Source organism: Primulina eburnea, chromosome 1, assembly GCF_022965805.1.
Source record: "Primulina eburnea isolate SZY01 chromosome 1, ASM2296580v1, whole genome shotgun sequence".
Taxonomy (NCBI): Eukaryota; Viridiplantae; Streptophyta; class Magnoliopsida; order Lamiales; family Gesneriaceae; genus Primulina; species Primulina eburnea.
In genome coordinates, this window is record NC_133101.1 from 50279991 (window position 1) to 50290545 (window position 10555).

Here is a 10555-nt window from a genome sequence, read left to right on the forward strand (position 1 = left end):
TTAGACTTATTGGTTTGTTTTCTATTATGCAGTCCACACAAGTCTCAAAATCAGTAAAATCTAAAATACTAAGTACTCCGTCATTCACTTATCTTTTAATCCTCTCTATGAAGATGTGTCACAATCTTCTGTGTCACAATATAGAGGAATCTCCATTCATAACACATCTTTAATATCTCTGAACATGCATAGTGTTGTTATTATTTTGTAAAGAAATAGAGAAAAGAACATCAATCATTTTACCATTTCCAGCAATATTTTGTTTATAAAATAAATTTATTGATTTTTCCAAAAATCGAAATGAATAACCAAGGGGTACAAGATTTGAAACCGAAATTAAATTCCTAGAAAAACTAAGAACATAAAATGTCTTTTTCAATTTTGAAATAAACCACTTTCCAATAAAAGGCAGTAAGTCTCAATAGCCTCCACATGCGAAGACATCTTGTTTCTTGAATAGATGTTCCGCTCATTTCCTCGAGGTTTCCTTAGACTTTGCATTCTCTGCAAGGTATTTGTAACATGGATTGTAGAAACTGAATCAATCCACCATGTGTTATAAATCATATAAACCATATTAGATTTATAACAGATAAATGAAATATGAATACTTTTCTATTCAAGTAAATCTTGAAATTTGTTGCAATCCTTCTTCACGCATCCCGTCTTTTTACGGAAGAAACACTTGGATTCTCTCTTGATGTCAAGTCGGGGTAGTAATAATTCATTTCCCTTTTCCCTTGACTTTGACTTACTTCTTCTTGAGTGTATGATCAATTTTGCTTGAAATTGTAAGCTTGAAACAAATAGCTGTTGTAAGTGTATATTGTCGTTCTTGTAACTTGGTATACCATGCTCAACTAATCTCCATATCTATTTATAAACTTCAAACTACAATGGTCACAAGCTTCATAAAAAAAGATATTTTGTTCTTTTGTCCAGGTCATCATTCTCTAACATCCGTACAAGATGTAGTGCAGTTGAATTTGGTTGTGTTAGCAAGGTACAGAAAAACATATCCAATAATCGATTTAGCCTTTTGGTGTAAACTGATGTCTTTGAGAATGAATGGTGATCTCTAAACTGATAGTTTAATAAAATTATTTGATAATAATCGGTTTTGCTCTGATTTAGTAAAGCAAAGTTGGTGGTGTTGATAGTATAGCTCTGAAACCCTATCAAGCTTGTTAATATTCAGTTTTGCTTGTAAACTGGTTTGCTCGTAATAGTCAGTTTTGCTCTGAAACCCTCGATTATTTTCACCAAAGTTTCTTGTTGGTGGTGCTGGCAGAATTGCATGAACTGATGGAATACGTCTCTCGGTGTGTATATTACGCTGCCCTTCTTTTGGTTTCTTCTAGCTTTCGAGCGGTGACCTTGATCACGGTTGGAGAGGTTATCTAGTTTTGTGATTGATGATGTTGATTCATTTTGATTCCTAGCTCAATAATTATTTCGAAATGAATATTTAAATCGTTTTTATTTTAAAACAAGATTTCGTAGGATACACAAATCAATATCAATTTATAAAGAATTTTTTACACTACTACCGGCACTTTTTGATCCAAAATTTTTTATTACGTAATCCTCAGTTTTGTGGTCAAACTAAGGCTGACATTTTGTCCTATTTTATTACTCATTATCTGGAATATTTGGACATAAAGGTAAACACTAGAGGCTTTCACTATAAGTCATATCCGTAAAAATTACAAAATATAAAATCTTACGAATTTTTTTCTCTCACCAAAAATTATTTCAAGATAAATATGAGGGGCTTTGATACCATTTGTAGGCCCCCGAATTATAACGTAATCATTATATTCCACTTGCAGTAGCAGAAGCATGCACAATGCTTTAAGTTATAAAAGATAACAAAAATATGAATTCCATGTTGCAGTCACGATCTTGCTGATTCAACATTTTCATTTTTCCTAATTTCAATCATATTTGGAGTTCTGAAATCATGTAGCTGAAATTTGCAATAAACATAAAAAAAAAATAGAGGTTAAGTCTTTGGGTACTTAGTGAGGGAATAAATTGGGTTAATATATTTATAAGAAGTCAATTGATAATTTATCAGTGAAATAATGCAATATGAGATAACATGTATCAGTAGTAACTTATCGTTATGGAAATATAATATCAAGTGACGTGCAATGACTGTTCAGGACCTTGAAGTAAATAGCGTAGGCTAAAGAGATGGCTCTCACAATATTCGGTGTAACACTATTTCATACGTACTCAAGTAGAATACATACAATCGATGATTTACGAGCCAGTGAACTTACATTTTTGACCGAAATCACGTTGTTCAGATTAACTATATACCAATTTATAAACATGTTCATTGGACTCACATTTCCACATCGAAGCCACGTTGACCAGTAGACTAGCAATCTGGTACATAGATCGTAGCACAGGCTCAATTCGTTCGATCATTCATTCATTCAGTCATTCAATCACTGATAATCAATCGGTAACCAGTCAAGAACAAATAAATGCTGATATTCAAATATGCAGTACAATGTGACCAATAATATGTGACACAATATGATGCAATATATGAATAAATTAGTAGTTTATAAACTTCATTGTAAATTTCAGGTCAAATACAAAATTTTATTATTGAAGAAATCAATAGGAAAACCTCACCTTGGTAGCTTTTTTTGTCTCAGTTTCAATCTCAAGCCAAGATAATTTCTTATAAATATAATTCGAGTAATTTTACAGTAGTTAGGACCGGTAATAGATGTTGCAACCTGAATTTTCTAAAAAACTTGTACCAGGTAGTTTTGAATAAGACTTAAAAAATTGATGTTAATTAAGATACTTCTCCAAAATGACCAAACTTTTCACGAACGCCTAAAAAAAGTGCAGAAATAGTTGGATGTCAAAAATCGTAAAATCAGGGCGGCACATGAGATTCACCCGTCGGTTCATCGGCGTGTGGCCTTTCTGGTGGCCACACACATCTGTATTTTCCCAGGTGGATGTATTTTGAGACGATCTATAACTTTATGTCGAACACTTTTCAAAATTCGAAAATGATCAATAACAGATTTGAAAAAACAATAATGGACGTCATGCTTGTTTCAGACGAACAAAAATATTACTTCGACGACAGTTAGCGTAATTAAATTATAAAACATTTTGAACAATTTTCATGTGAAAACTGAAATAAAAATTGTAAAAGAATGAGTAAACCGAGCTAGAATTGGCTACTTGAAAATGAATTTTCTGGAAATTTTTAGAATTGTTCTTCACGTTTTCGAATATTTTTGAACGATTCCGCTTGTGATCTGCACATAATGCACCAACTAGTTTCTGGATGGAAGGAAATGTCAGATAATTTTTGTGGAATTTTTAGAGAAGGTTTGGTATTTTTTTCATGAATTTTCTTCTTATTTTCACTATAACTTTCAGCACACACTTCATCTCTCTAAATCCACATATTTTTGATGAAATTTCTTATGAAATGCTTCGAATGGAGTCTATTTATAGGAAGAGATGAGACACTAAACATATATATTTGTCTTAGTTATTTTTCTAATTTTTGACACTTGACTATCTTTTATAAATTTTATTTATTTATTTATTTCACTTAAATAATGTAAATGTTATATAAATTAATATATCTAATTAAGTATTTTAAGTTTTTTAACATATTTCATAATTTATTTATTTTTGTATTTTTTGGATATTATTATTATTGTTGTTTCCATTACTTTAAATTTAACTAAACACCATAAATTAATTTTTTCGGGGTGTTACAGCTGATGAATTGGGATCACGCTAGAAGAGTGCACTCACATATGTAATATCTACTGATGTTATTTTGAACAAGTCCGGTTTACATTAGATCACTACAATCTGTAACATATATTTTCATATTCCACTTTTAAATTAGCACTCAATATTATGTAATTCAACGTCCACAATATCTAAGCATTCGCTATTAGAACTTAAACATTCGAGATTAGTACTCTAGTCATGTACTTTTAATGCCTAAAACGATACATTTAATACTGAAAATTGCTTTGCATGTACCTTGTAGGACCGAGTGCTTACCGCTTTACCAAAAGCTATAGCTAGTGGTAATGGTGCAACTCAAATCTTTTAAACCGCACAGCAGCACAAGCACCACGGTTCGATCACTCTACCAAGTAGGGCAATTATTGCACCCAACAATCTCCCTCCCAATAATTGCAATCCTTGCAATCAATGACAATCGAACCCGTGACCTTGGCTCTGATACCAATTGTAGGACCGAGTGCTTACCGCTTTACCAAAAGCTATAGCTAGTGGTAATGGTGCAACTCAAATCTTTTAAACCGCACACAGCACAAGCACCACGGTTCGATCACTCTACCAAGTAGGGACAATTATTGCACCCAACATACCTTAATTTGAGCGAATCGTGCGTTGCACCCAACATACCTTAATTTGAGCGAATCGTGCTTGGTTTTGTTAGGACAAGAAGACTACTTTAGTTATACACACATCACCAAACTCAAAATTTACATTTGGAGTACTAAATTTTACCAATATTGTTCTCAATTATAGGATATTCTTACCAATTTTCAGGTATCTATGTACTTGATTAAGCGAGTAAATCTACGTTCAAGACTTACCTCGCAATCGACTTTATTTCAACTTACCGGCACAACAAGTGCAGACAATACAAATCTACCTAGGAGAGGTCTAAAGATATTTTGTATTGGGAGAAGATCGAATTATCTCATTCCATACAATTTTGGAATATATTTTCATGTTATACTTTTGAAAAAATCATATCAGGTTGGATCACCAATATTAAAAAAGTATGCAAAAATAGCTGGAAAAAAAATTTCATGCAGCTAACGAGTGTAGACCAATTAGAGTTTTTTTTTTAAAAAAAAAGAAATTATAATTATAATAATGATCAGGTTTCATCCACTATCTTTGCCACCAGTGCACCGCGGATACAAGAACAAAAGTCAATCAAAGCCTTCCCACACAAGGTACACAATGAAATTCAAAGGTGATGGCACTTTTCATATGGAAAAAAGACTTGGAGATCCCAGTTAGATGAATGATCGAAATCGATTGCTCCTTTCATCCATTTTCATGGCCTGAAACTTATGGTTCTTCAGATTGCCCATTGAAGCCCCTTCAAAAATGGTTTCAAACTAAGAAGATTGTGCCGCCAACAAGAGGAACCATTTTCCATCAATTTGATAAGCATATTGCCTGCCCATCGGAGTCACTAACGTGCGAGTAATATATCTTTCCAAGCTTCGTAGAACATCCAGGTGATACCTGAAGAGGGCATGACTTTCAAACAGCTAGCAGCCCAGCCTCTGTAAAGCCCCATCAGTCCTTCCTCTCTGACAACCTGCGCAAGTGCAGCAGCCATGTGGGGTGGGCATTTACCTCGAATAGCTCCAACCATCAGCTGTTTTCTTGCAACCTCCAACGGATAACTAATCGTGCTAGCCGTCAAGCCTGAAACATGTTAAGCACTATCTTAGTACCACAATATGCTACTGAATGCAGTTCCTAGTTCCTACAATTAACGACTTTGTTTAGTTCAAGTGTCGGAATTCTAAAAACTACGAGAATAAAGTTGATGCTTTCCAACTTTTCACAGTAGATTCGGGGCTATCAGAACAGGTTTGAACCAGCACCACAAATATTTTTCTCTTTTGCACCCAAAATTGCTGTGTAGATTTGTCATTTTAAAAGGTTATTAGAAATAGGTATCCTCTCAATGAACTCCAACGATAGTAGGACAATATAAGAACATAATGAAATTTGAAACATTGACATAAAAGTTATACCAGAAAGAGCACCAACTAAGAGCATCTCTGCACGACTTAAAGATTCCTTTTTCTTCGCTAAGCAAACTGATTTCTTAATTGTCTCGTACATGAAATAGTAGCAGGTGCTGTAAGGGAGCATGCCAATCAATGTGGGTGAAATCCCAGAGTAGAAAGCCCGAACACCACCATCCTCGTAAATTTTGTGCACTGCAATACTTAGATTAGGATATACCTCAGGACTGACAGTCAATCTATCCTGTATTAGATGGGGAATGCAATTAGATATTGAAGATTAGAACACACTCGATAATAACAGTAAGGCAAATGAAAATTTCCAGAGGTGATAATATAAAAAAATGAGAGATATATAGCAGGATGTTCCTTAAAAATGGTTACTTGCGTGCTTTGGAATAGAGTGCTTCATCTCATCACATTGCACAAAATGTTCAATTTTTGCATCAATCGCTAGCTAGAAAATGTTATTTTATTGTAGAAAGTTCTGAGCACCTCAAGGCTATTTTCCAGTCTCCAAAGAGACAAATCTACCAGCACATACCTTTAAAACTTCAAGAGGATGACACACGAGGGTGCTAACAATTCCAGCAGCTGCACCAGCCACAGCAATGGGAGAGAGCCATGATAGAGAAAATCTGAGGCTCATTGAACCAATCTGCAACTTCGGGCTTTCAGTTTGATTCCAATTCTCTTGTGCTAATGTCATTGCCCTCTTCACATGTTCAAAAGTTCCAAGCTCAATTGCCTGTGTGGGAACTATGCGGATCATATTTATAGCATTTCCAGCCCAAAGTCCTTGCCACCCCTGCTGTTCAATTATCTGGTTAAAACTACCATAAATGTTTTTAGACCCAATTCCAACCACCATTCTTGTCCTGCAAATTTCAAATAATCACATTAGACGTGAAAGGTAAAAAAATAAAATTTACCATAATAAAAACTAATGATTAACATCTTCCTGATGTTTCATATTGTAGACAAATAACTAAGTCAAAGAAACTACAAATTCTGATCCACAACAAATTGTGATATTACAGCAGACAAGAATTTAAAAAATAGCAGTTAAAGTCGATCACAATGCTTGCTTTATCGACAGTCTAAAGAAAGAGTAAATCAGTAACACTTAAAACTTCTTTCTTATTAAGAAAGTTACGACTCTAAGCACAGCAAAGAGTTACATCATGTGCCAATGCCTTTCAGTTAGCAACAAGCTTGACAGGAACTACTATCTGCAGATTCTTTCATATAACTCATTATATGAGGAAATACGGCAATTAGTCATAACCGTAAACCGGGTACAGATAAAATTTGGGAGAAATCAATCAGCAAGCAATAAGATGCACCAGACCTGATGGTCTCCAGTGGAGCAAGAACAGCTTTGGTCATAGCCCCTGCTAACGCACCACTGAGGAACTCGCCAACTTCTCTAGTTCTCACCAAATCCTGAAGTGAATCAAATGAGTTGCTTTTCTGGATAGCCAAAAGCTTTAAAAGGTAAGCTAAACAAAATTTATTTCATCGTCAAACTCGAAGCTCCTGGAAGCAAAATACCGTGTATAAAGCTATTATGAGTAATAGTCAAATAAAAAAAAAACATACATGAGTCTATTTTTCATAGCATATGCGATTATGAATAAAGGTTCCGTTCACAACACACTCCCAAAAGCAGTCCTAAACTCCTAATACCCAGGAAGACAAAAATTAGAATGTTTTACTTCTAAATTTTCTGGGAAAAAAAACATGACGTTTCGCCTCCTCTCCACGACTCGCCGAATCCTCAAAAACCCATTCTCCGCCCATCTCCGGAAGGACCTTTTCGCGGTAACAAAGAAATTTAAACTAGATGGAGGTCAAGCAGAACAAAATCCACACAAAATAAAGGTAAAAAGGGAAGAAAAAAATACCTGAAAAGCTCGCCCTAGATCCGGAACAGCAAACTGAAGCTCCTTTAAACTTGGAGATAGAGGATGGAGTTGAAATTCTCCCTTCGGTGTCGCAATCACACCATAAATATCTTCCATCACACAGTAGCTCTTCCTCTGTGATTCAGATTCCATCAAGAAAACAAACAAGAGGGATCTTGAATTAAAAATGCAGCCCCACGGCTTATTAATATTTAGCTTAGCTCCTGGAATTCCATCACAGGTCAAACGAGCCGAGTGAAAAATCCAATCAACACGTGAATAATTCAAGGATCGAGTTACAGGTGTAGCGTAAGCGAAAGGTAGAACCGTAGAAGAAAGAGACGTGCCTGGTGTTGATTTTGGGCCTGGACCGGAGTCTTTCGGATCATCTCAGATATTTTAGGAAATTTAATATCCTCTTCTTGTTTATCCTATTTCGACTTCACTTTAATGTCTTTTCTCATTACTTTTATTTATACATGTATATTTTTTTATTACAAAGAGAACTCGAACTTAGGACCTAGAAGAGACGAAGGGTGAGACCAACCAACCGAGCTAAGTGATATTAATACATAACTTATACTTTTATACCACAATTGAATGGAGTCAATTAAAAAAATAGGAGTGAGAAATAAAGTATTTAAAAAATAAGGACTCTGAATTTTTTTTTTTAGAAACAAAGAGTTGACTCTTAATTATTACATTAACTGTAATTAAACTTTTAACTTAATTAATTATTTGTTCTCTTCTACTTGTTCTCCGTCGACACACATCTTTCATTTAAAATTGGTTTACAACCATTAAAAAGCCATCTACCCCCTCAACTGTTTCTGCATTACATTAAATCTAACTTCACCACCTCCCCTCATTCTACTCCCAACATGTTCTCACTTATTCGTCAGGTCTAGATTTAAATCTACTCCAACATCTTGTCTGATTCCTCTTTATTTGAAGACTGATTCCTTTGTATTTGAAGAAAAAAGTCATGGAGTAAGTTTTCTCCATTTTCATTGGACCCCATGTCATTGTGTTATTCATTTAGCCAAATCAAATTTTTAATTGACCTGGTTGATTGGTGGTTCTACTATTCGTGATGTGTAGACCCGACCCAGAAACAAGAGTTCACCCAAAATAATTGGTCGACCAAAATTAAGTTGGTATTCTCAGCGTCGACTGAGAAGAATTAAATTCTTTTTTATCGACCAAAATTTGGGCAGAACGTTTGGCGTCCGAGCGGTAGTTTTTGACCGCCCGAGCGCCAATGTTGAACAAGCTGAACACTTGGACAGCAGGTTCGGCACCCGGGCGGTAGATTTTGACCGCCTGAGCGCCAATGCATGATAAGTCTCGTAATCGGGCAGAACATTCCGCGCCCGGGCGGAAATTCTCGACCGCCCGAGCGCCGACCGAAGTGTATGAAAAATGATGACACGTAGCCTTGCTTGCAAGTTGGATGTATATATATTGTAAAACTTCAGAAATCAGAAGAAAGAAACGAGGAGAAAGCTTCTGAAACCTTACGCCTTTTCATTCGTAGATTTGTGGTTCTATAAAATCCGTCCGTCAGATTTTGAATCCGAGCTCAGTACCGAGTTCCTAGCGACGAAAGCTACAACAAGATGTAAGTTCTATTGAATTCTGATATCGTTGGAAATTATGATATTGGGTGAAATTATGATTTGACTGATATATTGTGTTCTGGGTATACTGATCAGTATATAATTAAAGTCAGATCGAAGAACGGACTGTTTATATAATTGTTATGATTTTCTGAAGAGATATGATTGAGATTGTGCAGATTTGATATTATGACCTGTTATTATTGAAGATTATGATTCATATTGATATCGATTATGAGTTGTGGTATTATATTTGTGATGTTGAGATTGATGGGGTTATCAAGACTGTATTGTTATGCCGTAGAAACATCAGTAGATTGATTTTGAGCAGATTCAATATTGATTGAGATTATATCATGATATCGTTGATATGGATCAGATTGTGTTTGATTTGAGTATTGATCAGAACATGTTTTGAATCGAGTTATACATTGATACAGTTTATTCGATATTGTTATTGCCAGATTGATTTGACAGGCAGTGAGTTCGAGACTTCGACAGAGTCAGATCGACAGAACGAAACGAAAGGTATAAATTGATGTTGATGCGGGATTGCACAACTCGAGTTAGATTCGAATTGAGTTTCCCAAAATCATATACTTTACCTTATTGCATTGATATTTTCAATTGAATGAGATTGATATATTTGGTCTATTGATTTATGTATTGAGTCATAGGCGGATGCGCCTAGTCGTAGACAATTGATCTCGTAACAGAGGTACCAGATAATGATGGAATCGTTACTGGGCCATTTCACATTGTCACAGAGGTTTGGCAAGATATTCCAGGGCTGATATGCCTAGATGATTGGCCGATATGCCAGGGCGAATTTGCCTAATCTGTTGTTGATTCGCCAAGACACCGGATGTTTGGTTATATCGAAGTGGATAGAATTGGAGTTTCTTCTATTACTAATATTCGATATGGAAAGAATCAAAGTCCGTGAATAAGAATGTAGCACCACCCCGATCGGGAGTGTAACGAACCGTACTTATCATACTTAAAATTTGCGGAAAAATTAAAAATTTTCTTAAATCTACACATCCATACAGTCGTCACTCATCATTCATTAAAATAATATTTGAAATCAATATCACCAACTAAAATTTGCTACAAGACAAGCTGTCTCAAAATGTCTCACAATCCAATCATAAAATCAGAGTGTAAATGTATTTTCTTAAAATCTTAAAACAACGTAGGCGGTCCTCGGGTCTAG

At 35.2% G+C, this 10555-nt stretch overlaps 1 protein-coding gene across 2 annotated transcripts; it reads right to left on the bottom strand.

Moving 5' to 3' along the window:
• Nucleotides 1–4894: 4894 nt before the first annotated feature.
• Nucleotides 4895–8102, bottom strand: LOC140830325 (probable mitochondrial adenine nucleotide transporter BTL1). 2 transcript variants are annotated; one of them, XM_073193604.1, is made up of 5 exons: nt 7721–8102; nt 7165–7259; nt 6358–6691; nt 5820–6057; nt 4895–5484 (listed from the first exon to the last, which is right to left on the bottom strand). In XM_073193604.1, the coding sequence occupies exons 1-5, from the start codon at nt 7871–7873 to the stop codon at nt 5246–5248; spliced, it is 1059 nt and encodes a 352-aa protein (XP_073049705.1). In that variant the 5' UTR covers nt 7874–8102; the 3' UTR covers nt 4895–5245. The 2 variants fall into 2 exon arrangements, with proteins under 2 accessions (XP_073049705.1, XP_073049710.1); XM_073193609.1 differs by having other exon boundaries at nt 7165–7352; nt 7721–7860.
• Between the last annotated feature and the right edge of the window lie 2453 nt (nt 8103–10555).